We start from the raw sequence: 17,181 nt of genomic DNA on the forward strand, positions 1-17,181 counted from the left end.
TAATTGTATACTTCAAAATCTTTTTATATGTACCCTGTGCAAAGTGGCATTGATGTTTTCATCATATTTTTGTAACTTGTTTGGTCTTGTTAATTGTTTAATAAAATGTGTGATAAATCTGTTTGAAATTATTACTGTTGGAAATCCATTATCTTTATCATTTCGTATCTTACACCAGTCATTATCTGTGGCGAAAAAAAAAAGAAAAATTTCCTGGAACACTCAAAAACAGATTTTTCCTCGATCATGAAAGTGATAGCTCCTAAAATCCATGACAAACACAACTGATTCCAGGACCTTCAAGGCCTGGAAAATGACGTAAACCCGGGGATTTCCAGGGACTTGAGCGAACCCTGTTCACGGTTGAAATGCAAAAAACTGGTGTAGGGTTTGTGCTGAAGCTTCAGACTTCATGTGCCCATAACACAGTACAGTCATGGTCAAATGAAATGCAAACACAAAAGTATCAACCAGAACACACAAATAGAGCGACCATTTTCCATGCAAATCACAATGACACGTGGCTTAGTTGCAACCACAAAGTTGGCCAGTGTGGCTTTCCAAATATGCCAACAGTGGACCCCATGAGGCAGCATTTTTCAGTTTGGCGTGTCCGCATTTCACCTGTCCACGACTGTACAGGCGGAGGCGGGGCAGCAGCAGCCAAACGGCCCCCTGTGGTAGGGCCCCTCCTCCTTGGCCATAGCCGAGCAACGAGACACGGGCGGGGGACAGTGGGCGTTCTCTTTTATTGGTGCTCAGCGCTTGCCTCCCACCCGGGGCGCCTTGACCTGGATAGGCTTGGCTGCCTTCTGCTTCTGGGCGGCCTTCTGGATCTGCACACACACACACGGGAGAGAGAGTGGCGCCCTCAGCACCCTTGACCAACAACGGGGGCGCCAGCAGGTGCACAGTCGATGAAACGTGCCCGAGTGCAGGCCCTCGAGCATTGCCAGCGCTGCAGCGAGAGCAGAGCACTCGTGCACGGCAGCGTTTCATGAACCCCTCGCCCCCTGGTTGTGCCGCACACAACTGAGCCCCCCACCACCGTATTTATTCTCATATTGGTCGACCTTTTCCTTCCAGAAATGTTACCCGAAATCAGCTATCAACCTATACGTATGACCTAAGAATGTCGACCTACATTCGTGACCAAAGCAAGCAAAAGTACTGAGCCAATGGAGTTCCACTGACGCATCCGCCATTCTTTAAGCAGTGGCAACTATGTAGGTATGCCATGAACACACCGCGGAAGTAAAACCAAAAGATAACGTTAATTCTGGAAAAACAAACAAAAATAAACGAAAAATCACAGTCGATGATTGCCGTTGAACCCACCACAACGTCTAGCTGATGATATGTGGGCATTTTTGGGAGGCAGGTGGATAAGGGTGAAACAAAAGTGAATATAACATAGCTGTGTGCTCTTTTACTTAGTTATCCTAGTATGACAGGCCGCTCAGGAAGTGTATTTGCGTCGTGAGGGTGTGTGCTCGCACCATACAATTAAGTTGAAGTCAAGCAGTGCACAAATACAGAAATAAACTCGTGGCAGTTAAACATGTAACAAAAGCGATTGTTTTAACAATTCACAATGACATCTGCAGCCACAGAAATGCACTTTATTGCACACCAGGGTTGGGCTGATGTCAGTCTACTTAGCAGGCTTTGTATGGGGCTCGCAGCCGCCTACTCGCGCCAGTCTTCATCGGTTGTTTTTCTCTGCGATGCCATCTTTCCCATCCTGCTGGTTCTGCAACGATGTCGCACCGGCAAAGCTTCACCGCTGATTTTAAGACCAACAACTGTGCCACTCATCGCGACTTCAATGCCTGGCTTTTGGCGTGTAACGGGCATCGGCGTGCCTTTCGCAGCCCCAGCTGCTGGGTGACATGGCGCACCCGAAAAGGAACTGACGCTTCACGTGGAAGGAGAACGTGTCCCGAGAACATGCAGGCAGAAGCTTGGCAGTTTGCGCAGCGAGATGGGATAGCCCACACCACGTCTAAAGCGAGCCAAGGCCAGGTCCAGAAGTTTATGCGACGCAACAGACTGTCCCCTCAATGTAGAACAATAATCTGCCAGCGTTAACCTTAAGGTGAATGTGAGGAGCGGCTGGTGGAGTTCCAGTGGTACGTAGCCAAGCTCCGTGGTGAGAAGGAACACATTCTTGGCCAGATTGGGAACAGTGATCACACCCTGGTCTACTGTGACATGCCGAGCCGCATGACTGCCACAGCAAAAGGGGCCAAGGACGTGTGGTTGCTGACAACATGCCATGAGCACATGCGCTTCACTGCAACGCTTGCTGCACAGCAGGTGGCAGGCTGCCGTACGACGCAAAACCGCCCCAAAGAACGAGAAGTTCCCAACCAAGGAGATTACTCGTGCAAATGAGAAAGGGTTCACGAATGGTTTCAGTTTGTTTTGATGCGGCCACTTGCGCCTTCCTAGGCTCACTCAGGAGCCACATTTGCCCGGCCATCAAGGAGGCCGCCGTACAAAAGGCCGTCATGGACCCTCAACTTCAACCTTTAGACGTCGCCGTGAACAAACTGTTCAAGGACCGCGTAGCCAGGTACCGCCGGGAGTGGCTGGCGAAAGACGCCACCGCTAAGAGGCTACCCTCAGTGGAGTTGCGACGTGGGATGACCCAGCAGAACTCATCCACACTGGCTCCGAGAAGTGCCACATTTCCAATGCACTCGACGGCACCGAGGACGACAGCTTCCTTAAATCCTCTGACGAGGAGGCTTGTGTCTAACGAAATACAGTGGCTACGGTGCTTGCGCTGATTGTAAGGTTTGTCTTGTTGAAATTTTTTCTGCTTCTCAAAAAGTATTGGTCTGCCTATATTCAAATAATATTTATTTCCCAAAGAGCACCATACACCGGGGTCTACCTATTTGCGAATAAATACGGTGCTTACAAACGGCACATGGAACGAGTGTGGCAGTGTTTGATGGCCAGTAAAAGTTGTTCAGTACGGCTCTTGGCTTCAACCAACAAGCTCTGAGAGAGTGCCAGGGGCAGCTTTATCAAGTTATGCCGGTAAGATGACGCAAAATTAAAACAGTGTTCACTAGTCACGGAACAGGACTGGCTTTGTTGTCACTACAGTGCAATGGTGCACTTGAGCAGAAGCCGCGGGTTACGCTAGCTGGGATGCCATACGAGCTCAGAGAGAGGTTCACTGCCCTGACCCCCAGTAAATGCCACCACACACAGCAAAGCCAGCCTGGCCAAACGGTGCAGATTGCCCTTCCCGGGAATCCCTCCCACTGCAAGAGGAGAGCCACACTGAACGCCCTGCTGACCCCCCGCCGGTCTGTGGGACAGGCAAAGCGTGAAAGGGGAAGCACTCACGGGCGTGGCGGTGGACTTCTTCTGCGCCTTCTGTGCCCGCTGCTTCTCCTTGGCGGCCCTGCAGGGGGGGAACAGCAGCACAGATCAGAGCCAGGGCTGCACGCTGGATGCCAGCCACAAGGGCAGCTGCACCCATTCCTGGCCAGCCAAGCACCAGAACGCTGCCACAATGTTTTGGTCTAGCAAGACCGACCAGAAAGCGAGAGCTTGACTGCAACCAATGATGCCAAGAGGAAATGCTTGGCATCATTGGAGCAACAACAGGAGGCGGCAAGACCGGATGGCCGACCAAACCTAGCAGCATGGCATGGGCGATGTCCCCACCTGAAGATTCAGTGCCCCTATAAGAAGACAGCAGGAGCCAATTTGTCCAGCTTTAAAAGCAGCCAGGCTGCTAAAGAGATGCCACCGCATCTTCACTGCTTGCCCAGTGAGGTTCCGCACTTGGGAGAAAAATTACAATTTCTAGTTTCGAAAATTCCCTATGTTTAGTATTTATTTCCCGCAGGCTTCTCAAAAATTCCCTCCTGCCTTCTCGTTTCCCAGCTGATAGATCTTTACGTGGTTTCCTGTTTGGTTTCGGGCACTAGCAGGCGCCACCTTTCAGAGTGTCAGCGCGAACCAAATTCCGCTACACCTGCCACTCAGTAGCATTTGACTGTGGAGTTCATGTTTTGCACCAAACAGCCTGCTTACTTTTCACGTGAAAGCTCCAAGTTAAAACTGCCCTTACGAAAAAGACATTGTTGCGTAATTGAGGTACTTTCAGCTCAGCGCTGGGGCTTCTGGAGCAATACCTTGCCGACTGCAGGAAGGCAAAGTACGCGTTGATATACTGTGCAGTGTTCAGCCATTGCCGCTCCACGCTTCACTAGCTCTTTCTCGTGCAGTGTTCTTCCCCCTACACTCCCTCCCGTGTTGTGATTGGGATTTGAAACGGGTGGTTTGTGGCTTGCACGAACATGACTGCGGATATTTGAACACGAATACGACAAAGGTTAGAGGACTGTTTGAAAGAAAACAAAATAATAAATGATGCGAGGTCCAGTTTACTCACTATATTTTTCCGTTTACTCGACGGCTCCTAAAATGCCCTGCATCAATAAAGGTTTCCCTTTTGGCGGCAACTACAGCCAGGAATTCCCCGAAAAAGGGAAAATCCCCACACGGAACGTCACTGTGCTTGCGAAGCCGCTTGTAGCATTCACCTCCGATTCGTGCCCATTTCCCCAGCGTCACTGCCCTGGCCATTAGTGAACTGCCATAAAATCACCTTGCGCTTGGCCCAAGCCCCTGCCAGCTCAAACTACGCACCCACAGATCTATTTCCAAGTTCCGCTTACGATGAAATTAGCATGGGTGTTTTTCGGGTGAAGCAGTCTCACAACTAGAGCTTAGCCCAGAATGAACGAAAATTCCTCATTTGCTGCCTCGAATGCTAGGAAAGCCCAACGCAGTGCTGCATTTAATTCCACTGCCTCCACAACCGCCTTGGCACGCCCACAGTCGGACTCCACATGGCATGGCAATGTTCACCCAGCTTGGCGCATCCCGAGAGCACAAGTTGAAGCGGGCCCCACTGTACTCGGTCTGCACCAACCACCCAGCTGCAAAAGATACTTTCTGAAAGGGGCCATGCGCACAGAATGCATGCGCACCGAGTGCACTAGAAAGACTCCACTCAAGCAGGCTACATAATTAGGAAAAAAGAGAATGGCCACACGACCCACTAGCTCATCATTCCCTGCACTGGAACCTGTGACGTATTATGGACAGCTGTGGGCTGAGGCCAGCAAAATCCAACGCAAACGAAACAGGGGTTACAAGGCTTGCAGAACCATCTATTTGCACTTAAATTTAATGCACATTCGTTATATAGCAGTAAGAATAGCAGGGTGACAAATGGAAGTTACACACATAGGCATAAAAGCAACTGGCATAGTACGCACTGCGAATGCGTGCACTGCGGTGGTTACAGCTGCGCAACCGTCTGGCGCGTGGAGCTTGCACTGGCCAACTGGCACCAGTGACACCGTCTTCTGTGACTGCTTGTTGAGCATACCCAATGCTTCACAAAACGAGTGCTATCAACCGTAACAAAAACTATCCAGTAACAAATCCGGCCAAAAACAAAGCGAGGGTGGACAGCAGTCCAGGGCTGTATGGTGGCGCCATCTGGGAGGACTGACAGCAAACAAGGCACTCTGCCACTGGCCGCAGCCCTAGTCTACATACTTGCGTTCGCTTCAATACATTCCCTGGACACAGCATTGCAGACATCGTGAAACACGATTCGGCAGGAGAATCAAAATGTTGGTTTAAAATGTTTATGACCTCAGTGAATAAAGCATCATTTGTATTTTGTCTGCATGGCCCAACAAGACCGACCAGAATGTGAGACAGGCTCAACTTTGATTTTCGTATTTTGTATGAAAAGTTCTGCCCTCTCCTTCGCCATCGCAGCTACAAAGATTTGCAGTCTGCCTTGGCTTTCATTGTGACATCTGGTTGCTGGCCTGCATTTGCTGCAATGGGCGCCTCCTATATATTCTTGCTCTGTGCTCTACATGCAAGACATTGTAGGGCCTGGCGGAAGCAAGCATACACAAGACGCGACGCACCAATGTGGGATTTATTTCCTAAAAACTTCTTCCTGCACCTGCTCTTGTGGTTTTGCACTTGCTTTTAAATGAGAAGGCTTCGGTTCGAGTCCAGTGATGTGATTGCGTCGAGTAATCTTGGAGCAGCTTTTGGAGCAGCCAAAAGTAGGTTGTGGGCAGCAAAATCGGCTTTTGCAGCAGCCAGAACGAGCATTAGTATTTGAGAAATATTGCTAGAGGGGGAGCAAAACAACCGAGAGGCGCCCCAAAAGCAGCATCCTGGGAACACAGAAATGTTTAAACAAGAAAAATTCCTTCAGTGCAGAGGAGGAGTTTCTGCCGCACAGACGTCTTTTAGCAGTAACTATGAAATGCCTCAAAACATGCACCGAAAGAGTTTGTGCGAGTGTGTACATTCATTCACTGCATGAGCCAACAGATCATGAAAGAACTTGAAGTTTTACTTAAAAAATGACTATCGGGGTAGCATTCCAATTGGTAGGCTACAGAACGTTTCGTAAAACCGTGGCCTCCGCGATTTGCTTCCGGCGGCGCGCCATTGCTCCGGCCGTCCCATTCGGCGCGGAAGCAAGGGGAGCGGTGTAATTCTGCTAACTCCGACACACGCCGCGAGGCGGCGCCGTTAGCCTAAGGTTGAAGCGAGGCTCGTCTGGCCGCCGCTGCCTGCGCTACGAGTTGTAAATCAACCTTCGTTGTCGAGTCTTCGGAATAGAAAACTTGAATATATGGTCTATGTATTTTGACTCGATCCTACAAGTACAAAGTTGTTTAAAGGGACAGACAACCTATTTTTGTCACGTATATGTTCTCTAGCTCATATGAAAGCCAGCGTTTTATATAGCCCGGTAACCACAAGCAATTTCTAAACAAACTGGCGGAAATAATTTTAATTTGGCAGCAAACTTCCTGAAAACGGAAGGGTGCCGGTTTGTAGTGTCGAAACTTGGAACTACAATATGTGTCCCTGTCACGTGACCTGCAAACCTAGCAGCTACTGTAACTGCTAAAACGTTTATTTACGTATTGAAAACCTTTTAACACAAGTATTTGTATAAGGTTAAATTGTATATGTATTTTTTAGCATTATTTTGAAATTTTTTTTAGACACGCCGCCTGCCGCCGCTGGGTTGCTCTCAGTGTGGCTAACTGAGCCTCCATGCCCAGAATCAACGGCAGCGTTCAGTAAACAGACCCAGTGAAGGAGCTTTGACGATTCTGCCTGAGGCAGAGGCGTTTGTTCTGCCAAAATATTTGATTTCAGTTTCCAAATACGCCAACGGCAGCTTAAAAAAAAAAAAAAAAAAAAAAAAACACGTCGCGCCTGGGGAGCATCGAACTTCCCGCCTCCACAACGTGAAGCCAGATTCTACCTATCGTCTATCCCAACAGATGGCGCATTCGTGCAAAATACTGTTGCATTAAAAAAACATACAGGAACAAGAAAGCCTGCGATTCAAACTTTTTTAGCTGGGAACAAGTTTTTAAATATTGTTTTTTATTTCGCATACAGACAAAAGTATGTTGGCGAGCTACTCTATGTCATGGTTGCCAGCATTAGTTTTGGGAGGGACACATACGGCTTGTAGATCAAAAAATTCGATTTAAAAAGTTCTAGGGCGTTATCAGCAAAAGCGTTTCTCGTCAAGGTGCTTTAAGCGATACCCTTTCATTTGGGATAGAGAATATATACTCGACAAAAATCGGTTGTCTGTCCCTTTAACGTACGTTGTTTAACACCCACGATTGCCTTTGCACGCAGCTTTAGTGGTCCTTTGCTTGAAAGGCGAATGCCGAGAAGGGTTCTGTCATCTCGGGCAGAGTGAATGCCAGCGTGCTGAATTCTTTTTTCGGTGTTACATCATTTTCGCGTGATACCGCTGCGCGAAAATATGCTTTTTTTGCCTTTTAAGGTGTTTCGAACGCTCTGGGTATCCGTTGTGTTTGTGTGTGTGTGTGTGTGCGTGCGCGCAAACAGCGTAATACCGATAAGCTCTCCTGTATAGTTTATAGGCAGGCGACTACGATAGTCAAATAATCTATTAGGCTTCCACGGGTACGAATCAATCATATTTTTGCGTTTTATTTAATATGCTTAGGGGTTTCAAGTACCTGCTGCAATCACGCTACCAAATTATTTGCAGTGAGTGAAAAAGTCATGATATTCCGCGATGCCTTTTATATCGCTATCGACTCTACATATGTATTTTTTCGAAAGACTGAATACTGAGTGAATTTTATGTAAAAGCTTCTAGCACCCAGCCTGAATGTCTGTTTCTCTCCGGGTTTCCAAGACAAAATTGCATGCTACATGTCCTCTCCGACTTCTCCACTCGCTTTCCAATTACAGGGGACTAGGTTTGCAACAACGGCAACTGTCTGGCTTTTTTGAGCGGTAAGACTGTCTTCATGAAGCGCCCATCCAGCTTGTGAAAGAGTGCCACCTATGATGGTCATTGAGTAGGTGGACCAACGGCTAACTTATTTGAAATGAAGACAAAAAAATCAGTGAAAACGTCGACCACATTCTTCACGAAGGGTAGCTTTGCGAAGAAAGCTTTATCAAAAATGCTTTCCTGAAGCGCTCCTGTAGCGTTCCTCCTAACGACATGTTGAGTCAAGCAAGATCATTTTTTTCAATGAACCGGCTCACAGCCGGTCCCAAATTAAGCCATCTTGAACTTTCGTCCCTTTCCCCTTTCCCGCTAGCTACCCTTGCAATGCTCTCTCCATCTCGACCCCTCAGAGTTAGTCACGTGAACTCCAGCCAAGCTTTCATCATCATCATAACCAGCCTATCTACGCCCACCGCAGGGCAAAGGCCTCTCCCATTAATCTTTAAATATACCGGCCCTGTGCTAACTCACCAAGCTTTATTGCAAAGCAGATAAAGCGTGAACCACATGGTGCGTTTTTACACGCGATTTGTGCGCGTCGGCGATGCGAGCGCGATATTTTCACGCTGTATCAACGATATCACGCCCGCGGCACCTTCTACTTCTGTCAAAAACTGACGTGCGCGACAGTGGGAGGAGCTTGCCGACTTGCCCCAACTGGGAGCCGCGTGCCTCATAGCGGAAGTTTCGAAGCGCTCAAAACAGCCAGCTGGCTCAGACAAGCCCCGCTTACATTGACCCGACGAGGGCACGTTGAGTTGAAATAAACAGGTTTTGAGGGGCGAAGCTTCTTAAGTCATGGGTCTGTCCATCCCTTGTGTCTCGTGGTACGTGACCGCCGCATGCTTTCGGAGATGTCGCAAAGTGGGCCGCGTTGCACGCGCAAGAACCGGCTGCAACCGGCAGCGCAAACTCGGCACCGGGAGCGCGAGCTTGTCTGTGTTCGCCAACGGAGGCGCGAGCGCACGTGCACGGCGAGGGGGAGATCACGCCACGAACGCAGGCAGTCGTTCTCGAAGATCGAACGAGACGCAAGGACCTTTGCTCGTTTCCTCTCGTCTTGTTCGGGCACAAGTTCGCCCTAAATATCTCGTCTAGAAAGTCGCGCTTAAACCGCGCGTCGGCAGCTTCGAGCTGAGCTCGCTTGATGCGTTTTGCAGCCGCCTCGCGCGCTCTCACTGCATCGGGGTTTGCCTGCGATACGAGCGCTTGCTTGCAGCCTCACGAACCCTACAACAACAACAACAACAAACGAACAAGAACAAAATAAAAGTTGATTTGTACAATGTACGCCCACAGTCTTACGTCTTTCTTAATGATGTAATGGGCGAACTTTCACGGGAGAGTTACGGTTACAGATGATCTCCCCCTCTCGAGCTTCGCCCCACTTATCATCATTCATTCCGTGGATATGGCGTGATTTTTTTTTTTGACCCGAGCAACTCAGGTATAAGCGGGCGCGGTGAGTCGAAAAGCCGCCGGGGTGAGTTCGTTCGACTCGCAGGCAGGGGGTGGGTTGACGCACTCGTCGGGCTGAGTCGGCGGGCCGTAGGGAGCTGAATACCGCATTTTCACGATTATAACGTGCCACCGATTCTGCCTCGCGGGTAGGTTTGCGCAGGGAAATCCGAAAAAACAATTGGACGTCGGCTTTAGCGCAATGATGTAAAATACATGACACTACTTACCTAGAAGATTTTATTTTGCGCGTGCAAATTGTGCTTCGTAAACTTGCTTATCCAAGCTCCTGCAGGGAATAAAACTATAGTGGGAAACAATGAAGCTGTTTGCGATTTCAAGTGTCTTGAACTTCGTAATTCCACGTGTGACGGGCTAATTGCAATGGTAGAAAAATGTTAAACAGCTGACCAAGGTTTGTCATTCAGGAATTAGTGCGCTGGAATTTAGTCACGTGGGCTTGATGGATTTTTTTTATTGGATCGAGTTGGAGTTTGGGAGGACCTCGTGCCTATGGCAATGTTGCAGGCCAATTTAAAACCTGTTTCGGTTTTGAGCCTGATTGTAACGCGCACACAAATTTTAAGATTAGCTTTTAGCAAAAGAAGGTGTGTGCTAGAATCGTAACAATACGGTAGCTCCTTCTCCAGCAATCCCCCGGCCCCCTCGCCTCTTTAAATGGAGCTCATGTATACGCGTGAGGGGTTGAGGTAGCTGAACCCGCCAGTTGACTCGACCTTCCCTCGTCGGGTCCATGTATCCGGGGCTACAGAGATGTTTAGGTTTATACCCCGGCAGATATTGCATGGGCGCTTTCACTAGCGGTGCGGATGATGGTTTATGGTACCGTTTTCGCCCCCACTATAAGCTCCTTTACTGCACAAGCAACTCTGTGTGTGCCTTGAACAGCATTTTAGAAAGCTGTTAGGCGCCGTCGCTCGAGATCCCCACATCACTTTGCAACCGAAGCCGCTGCGCTGCGCCCAGCGTGCGGGTGTTCCGCGGCAGCATCAGCGCGCCTATGGCGTGCGCGGTGCGTTTTCGCGAACAGAAAACACTAAAAAATTCCCTCCACTTCAACGCCGCTGGGGTAAAGAGCACGCCACATCGATGAAGGCAGCGAAACGAAGCTTCGGCGCAAGATTGGTGCAGATTTCTTGAAATCGGAGTCCTTGTAGCAGGATTTACCTCTCGGCGCAGTTAGGCGCAATTGGCGCAGCTATCACATCACTGGAGTCCGGCATGGCGGATTTTTTTTTTGAAATTTCGACGCTTTCTCACGGTGATTTCGTTAATGCTTTTCTGGCTATCATTGCATCGAGATCAATGTGCAGGACTTCTATGTTCTACGTCGTTGGGCTGGGATGGACTAGGTTAGGTTAGGCTAGCCAATGGGGCGAACAGCACAACTCTTCAGAAAGCATGGCTACATTCGAGATGATTCAGTTTTCAGCAGCTGCCGCACTGGGGCGTCGTGCGTGCACTTGCTTTTGCCAGGCCACACAATGTCGTGTGTACAGTCAGCCTGGAGAAGTCGCCATGGCTTTACATGTTTCGATTATTCAAGCGTGTGGTAGAAAGCCACAGCAGTCCCTTGGACGAACCAAGCTGCATTTCGTCTTCACGGCCCCTGTCCATCCCGACTGGTCGGCCAGAGGAAATGCTGCAGCACCCTCGACTGCAAGCCAGGGCGGACCATCCTCGCAGTGAAACACTGCCTTGCCGGCGGTCTCCCTGAAAACTGTGCTGCTCCAAGAGGAGTCCAAGGAATAGCCCCACGTGCCGAGGCAACACATTTTGCACGGGGAGTGCACCGGGGAGTGCGGGCAGGGCAGCAGCAGAGTTCACCTGAGCTGCCCTGCCCGCAAATCCTCTGCACAGCGATCCTCTCGAGGAGGATCCAGAGGACCCCTGCACGAACCGCCGAATATGTACGCACTGAAAGCCAAGGGAGCTCTACTTTTTAACATTGGCAGGTGACGGTGACGCTAGGTTTCAACGGACCACTGTCCTTGATATAGCGCCACATTAAAACTAAACACAAAAATTTCGGCCCACAAATGCAGGTGAACAGATACGGCTAAAGCTGCTGACAGTGCTCCATCTGCAATGGTTCACAAGGCACAAGTACTGGAATCCGTTCGTAAGTGGAACAGAACAGAGTCCGCGAGCTTACCAGGTGTTTTACCCACGCCAGCTTGTTTGATCAACCCTGCCTGTGCAAGGCATTTTCATGGTGCAGCGCTTGGCAGTGTCGTCCCATGCAGGACGCGCAAGTCAATGGCCTGGCCAGCATGATTAGTGATACTTTTCACAAGATCTGTTATCACCAGCGAAGGTGGCGATCTGTTTCTGTTCAAAACAACATTACTGAGCTATCGATGCGGTGGCCGTCGTACTTACATTGCTCCCCACCAAAGCCACTTTTTATAAGACAGACTATCAGTAGAGTGCTGGATGCTGCTCATAAAGAAAAGGAAATGTGTGAAAACATTCTTTCAGAAGAGATTGCACCTACTCGCCCCCCCCCCCCCCCCCCTTAATGGCTGGTGTACACGTAAAGCAAGAAATAAATTTATAAAATTCAGCCCCTGTGCGTTTCTATTACTTAAAGGAGCCATGAAGAGAAAATGCAAGTTGGTTTTATTCGAAAGATTTCGTGTTTTATAGTGCCCCCAGCGCTTGTCCGGATACAAACGGTGCTTTATTCACTGAGAAATTAAACAATTCAGGTTAAAATTTTGATTTTCCCGCTCAATCGTGCGTTTTCGTGGTCCCAAGTGACATCACGGGAACCGACCGCTCTGCAGCCTAGAATACCTTCATTCACGCATCCGCCGTACAGGGTAGAGACACGTAACGCTGGCGCCGCCATGTTCGGTTGCTCGCTCGCCACCGAAGCAAGTCATTGTGTCAAAACCGCGCTAAAATTATCGCCGCAACGCGGTTTACTGAAGAAGTTTGAATCATATTGCCTGTTTCGCGTTGCTAGGTCTCGTGGGAAACGAAAAGAATAACGCGTTGAGCCCGTTGGCCCAATTGCGGCGGCACGGGACCGTTCAAAGGTTGTCTCCACCCTGTAGCGGTGTTGGTTTGTTCCCGCGTTTCTTTACGTTCCGTAACCTAGATGGCGCCACCATACCGTGGCAAGCGTTTGGTTTGTTTTTGCCCGCATTTAAACCTGGCTTGTTTTTGTTCTGGGAGAAAATATTCGTTCCCTGAAACAGTGCTCGCTCGACAAATGGGGTCACGTAAGACACCGTTGCTTGCGTCAATCGGCCAGTGTCGTCTGAGACAACCCCAAGCCCCATAGTGCTGTGCAGCTAAACCAAAGCATGCTCTGCGCAGTACGAACAGCAGAACGCATCAGTACTTCTATGTTTACATGTGCTTTCGTAACTTCCACTGTTTGTCCCATCATTCCTATTGCTTTGTAAATAATGTGCCCTAACTTTAAGCGCAAATCGCTCGTTCGTCTAGTTTGTAAGCTCTACCTAATTTGCGTCTGCTTCTGCCAGCCTCCGCCAATCGCAGAGCTTAGCTCATGTGACGACATAGGTTCTGTTGCGGGAAATGAGCTGGTGGGTCGCATGACCATTCCCGTTTTTCCTAATTATGTAGCTTATTTGAGCGAAGTTTACGTTAAAAGTGGTGTCAGTATGATTCTAACGAGACAATCTTTTGAATGAACCAAACTTGTGTTTTCTCTTCATGGCTCCTTTAACCTGAAGGAATCTAGTGAAACTGCCGTTCCGTCAAGGAAACTTGAATGAACGAAATTTGCGCCACCCGCTGCCATATAAATTAAAAACAGAGTGTGGGGGGCAGCAAACCAGCCAAAACAATTTTGTGGATCCTTATTGTGCCCCTATCAAAAGACTTCAAACTTCTAAACAGAATTTTCACCTGCTAATTAGCTTTCACTACTTTCTCACAATCACTGAACGTTTTCTGCCCTGCTAGCAATGGCTCCTCGAAACAAGCTACAGAAAAACGTGAGGCACGGAAGGAATTCCCAAAGCAGGGTGTAGATGGGTGCAGCCAGTGACGTGAGGCGATGGCCAAGGTGTCCCCAAATGACAAACTATACTAGTACACCAAACAGCCTTGTTCATATGGGCCAATATTATCTGAATGCCCAACGCACGATGCACAGAGCTGAGAAACGGGGGTAGGTTTTGAAAACAAATTACGGGTAAGCGCAAGATCTTACTACCGAAATATTTTATGCCTGCTCCCTCACACCCGTGAACACGAGAAAAATATAATTATACCAAAGTTGTTACCCTTCCTTGCATGGCTAAGGTAATGGACACTAAGGATGATGGATGGTACACGTGCATCATCAGTTATCGTTTGAACGGGTTTGCACACAGTTGCAAGGATTGAAAGTCACTGCACAGAGAAGGAACAAAATAGAAAGAAAAAAAAAAAACAAAAATACACACCAGGCACACTCTGCTCGGTTCTTCGTATTTGTGGAACACATTGGAATTTTTGCATGCCATGTATCAACCAAGAGTCTTTAGAACAAAACCCATTCAGTTAATGCTTCTTGTCGTGTGAAAATGGCGTCGAAATCCCTGTAATGCTACCGGCAAATGCTGCCAGCCAGCATACGTGTGCGCGGCGGTCTCCGACATTTCCATTGCTAGCCAATCCTCCAGTTTTTTTCCCCCTCCTCCTACCACGCAGCGCCCCTGTCTGCGCCCCATGCGAATCGCGGAGGACAGGAGGGCCTCATACAGCGGGCACCAAGACCAGCGAACTGCTCAACTGCACGAGGCGGCCCCAGATGCGGCAAACCGCACTTCAAGTCGATAGAGGAGCCTTCCTCGCCGGACCACTGGGCGGCATTTACACAAATGAAGACCACACCCGCACAATTTTCGAGTGGCTTCCACGGGCACAGAGCAGCTCTCTTTCGGCGCCCACACACACACACACACTGGGGGGCCGCTGACTACTCACCGGATGGCCTGCTCGCGCTGGGCCTTGCGAACCTCGGGCTTCATGTTGCGCCGGGCCATGATGTCGTTGAGGCTAGCGCCGACGATGGCGCGCTGGAACTTGGCCGTGCGCTTCGTTCGCCGTTTCGTCGTCTCCTCCTCGATGCCCTTCTTGTGCTTGCGCCGGTACAGCACCGTCCACGTCACCTTGCGCGGGTTCCGCTTCATCATGTGCGACGCCTCGCACTTGGCGCTGAGGAAGTGGAACGTCTGCGACAGGCACCACAAGTCACCTACGGGCCACGCTGCCGCACGCCCGCACCCACGGTGACCCCGCAGCAACGACCATTAACTAGGCGGATTAATCGGCCCCTCAACCTCACTGCGGCCAAAAAACATAGCTTCGACTCGCATAAACCGTGGCAACGATTACAGATCCTGGCCTACGCGCCACTGTCGCTGAGACACAACACCGTCCCGTCAACACCGCAATAAACCTAGGCTGTCGAGAACACTATGTTAAAGTGAGAGAAAGATAAGAATATCGTTTCGTGTGTGTCTGTTGCAGTGTCGCTGAACGACTTGCAAGCAATTGCAGAAAGCATGCCGGTGCATCACTCACTTTGCCATCGGTTTTGACCATCCGCTTCCCGTGGCCGGGGTATATTTTATACCCGCTGAACGAGCACAATCCGATCCTGGAATTAACAAACACATCCTTATTAGTCACCAAAAAATAAACGCCTTTACGGATGACCTAAAAATATCAATTATTGTGTTGGATATTGAAGAAGTCCCGGTAACTTACTTCATCGTCGGTTGCTTGCGGGATCCGAAAAGAACAGTACTGCAGTGACAATGTTGCAGCCATAAATTTACCAACAAATATTACGCATACTACGCAAAATAAATTTATTTTTAATTGTTAGGCACTACACTGGAAACAGTTTAAATGTTTGTTTTTGTAACAAAGTTTTGTGCGGATCATTTTTTTGGCGGAAGTTTCAAAATGGCGGAAAATGGTATGGAGTTTCGAGGTTTCCGCGACTTTTTTGTTTCGTTTAGGTGGTTTAACTCAGTGTTCGACGTGTGGGACCACTTTTGAGGCCGTGCGAATGCTACGAAGACAGAATATCGTGGGTTTAGAGTTGGCAAATAGGCTGCTGTCGTTTTTGTGCGGAATCGAAGCACACCGCGAGCCGTATCGATCGGTCCAGCCAGCCCACAAGTGCTCGTCGTTGACTGTGTCGCCACGCTCACTCATTCATTGTGGCATATACTGACGATTAACCATTCGCCGACTGACGTTTACAAAATATAATCAATACAGTTTAAGCCGCTATCATGCCGCGTTCCTTTGACGTTTATAAAAGAGGACGTAGCAACTGTTTACTCTGCTCAATGCGTCGTGCCAGTGAAACCATTTCGCTGTTTGAGACGCCGTCGCGCTACGTCATTATTCCTTGTCAGATCGGAGCGAAAGTGTAATGAGTGAAATTTAAAAACAGAGCTACTTCGTTATTGCGAAAGCGACCTTTTAGGTCGGGTTCGACTCCTGTGTTCGCGGCAGGCGGCATAAAACAGTCGTCTTGCCTTATCACCTAGCGTGGCCACATTAAATGTAACCACGTTGAACAGTGTAGTGCGTATTGTTGTGGTGGAATGATTTTACCGACGAAAGATGGTGAGAGATTTTAGCCGACGATCCTCGAATGTTTCAGACGATCCGCACGTTTTGGATCTGTCCAATCGAGGCCTGAAAAAGCTCGAAAGGAGGGATGGCGTTGGTGTGGAAAAGTTGTCTCTTGACCACAACGAACTTTCCAAGCTGGAAAACATCGACTGCTTCCTCGACGTCCAAAAAGTAAGTTTGCTCGCATCTCCTTTCTCTCGAACCTGCGATTCCGCGGTTCCGCTCAATGTCAGTGTTGTACCAGCATTTGTGCGCTTATCGCTGCCACAGTGCCGTCGTAAGGGTGCCTCCCCACATCCTCTGCACTCTCAATCCAAGCGTCATGCTTCTTTGGTGTCGTTTTCCGGACTGCTGAAATCAGTGTGCATTGAATCTTCATCAAGGCGACATGGCTTTGATGGATTGCGAATGGCACCCAATCCCGCGAGATTTCCTTGCTCATGGGCAAGCAGCAGCTTTAATCCTGGTGTCGCAAGTACTCTGGCACAAAGTTGAGTCCGTTCAACATGTGGCTGCAGAATGTTGTTTGCGCTCTGCTCAATTTCCGAGTACGCAGTTTTTGAATCCAAATTCACAGAGGAAAAGGTGCCTTTTCTGCTATTTAAAAGCCCAGAAGGAAGCAGTGAAAGAGTGTGCTCTCCGCAGTGTGAGACGCACACTGGTGCCACGCACGAGTGCTTACCGCAGCCAAAATGCCCCCT

At 49.2% G+C, this 17,181-nt stretch overlaps 2 protein-coding genes across 2 annotated transcripts in view; one reads left to right on the forward strand and one right to left on the reverse strand.

Moving 5' to 3' along the window:
• Positions 1-730: 730 nt before the first annotated feature.
• Positions 731-15,670, reverse strand: Rpl24 (ribosomal protein L24). The gene is made up of 5 exons (XM_077684321.1): positions 15,596-15,670; positions 15,410-15,485; positions 14,810-15,057; positions 3,367-3,424; positions 731-836 (listed from the first exon to the last, which is right to left on the reverse strand). Exons 1-5 carry the CDS (start codon positions 15,598-15,600, stop codon positions 759-761), a joined length of 465 nt encoding a protein of 154 aa, XP_077540447.1. The 5' UTR covers positions 15,601-15,670; the 3' UTR covers positions 731-758.
• Positions 15,671-15,739: 69 nt separating this feature from the next.
• The window catches only part of Cep97 (centrosomal protein 97kDa), a 159,271-nt gene continuing 157,829 nt past the window's right edge, over positions 15,740-17,181 (forward strand). Inside the window, exons 1-2 of the mRNA XM_077684313.1 lie at positions 15,740-15,809; positions 16,509-16,651. Of these exons, the coding sequence (XP_077540439.1) occupies positions 15,740-15,809; positions 16,509-16,651 (213 nt within the window). The remainder of the gene's footprint in view (positions 15,810-16,508; positions 16,652-17,181) is intronic.

The sequence above is a fragment of the Haemaphysalis longicornis genome, unplaced genomic scaffold (assembly GCF_048455015.1).
Source record: "Haemaphysalis longicornis isolate Haplotype H1 unplaced genomic scaffold, Haemaphysalis longicornis Haplotype H1 scaffold_9, whole genome shotgun sequence".
In the NCBI taxonomy this organism is placed as follows: Eukaryota; Metazoa; Arthropoda; class Arachnida; order Ixodida; family Ixodidae; genus Haemaphysalis; species Haemaphysalis longicornis.

Excerpts from the sequence above, each read along its gene's own strand:
- Rpl24 (XM_077684321.1), bottom strand. Across the intron at positions 15,058-15,409 it reads TGGTCAAAACCGATGGCAAA|ACGTTCCACTTCCTCAGCGC; the intron begins GTGAGTGATGCA and ends TGCCTGTCGCAG. Across the intron at positions 3,425-14,809 it reads CAGCGCGAGCAGGCCATCCG|GGCCGCCAAGGAGAAGCAGC; the intron begins GTGAGTAGTCAG and ends CCCCCCCTGCAG.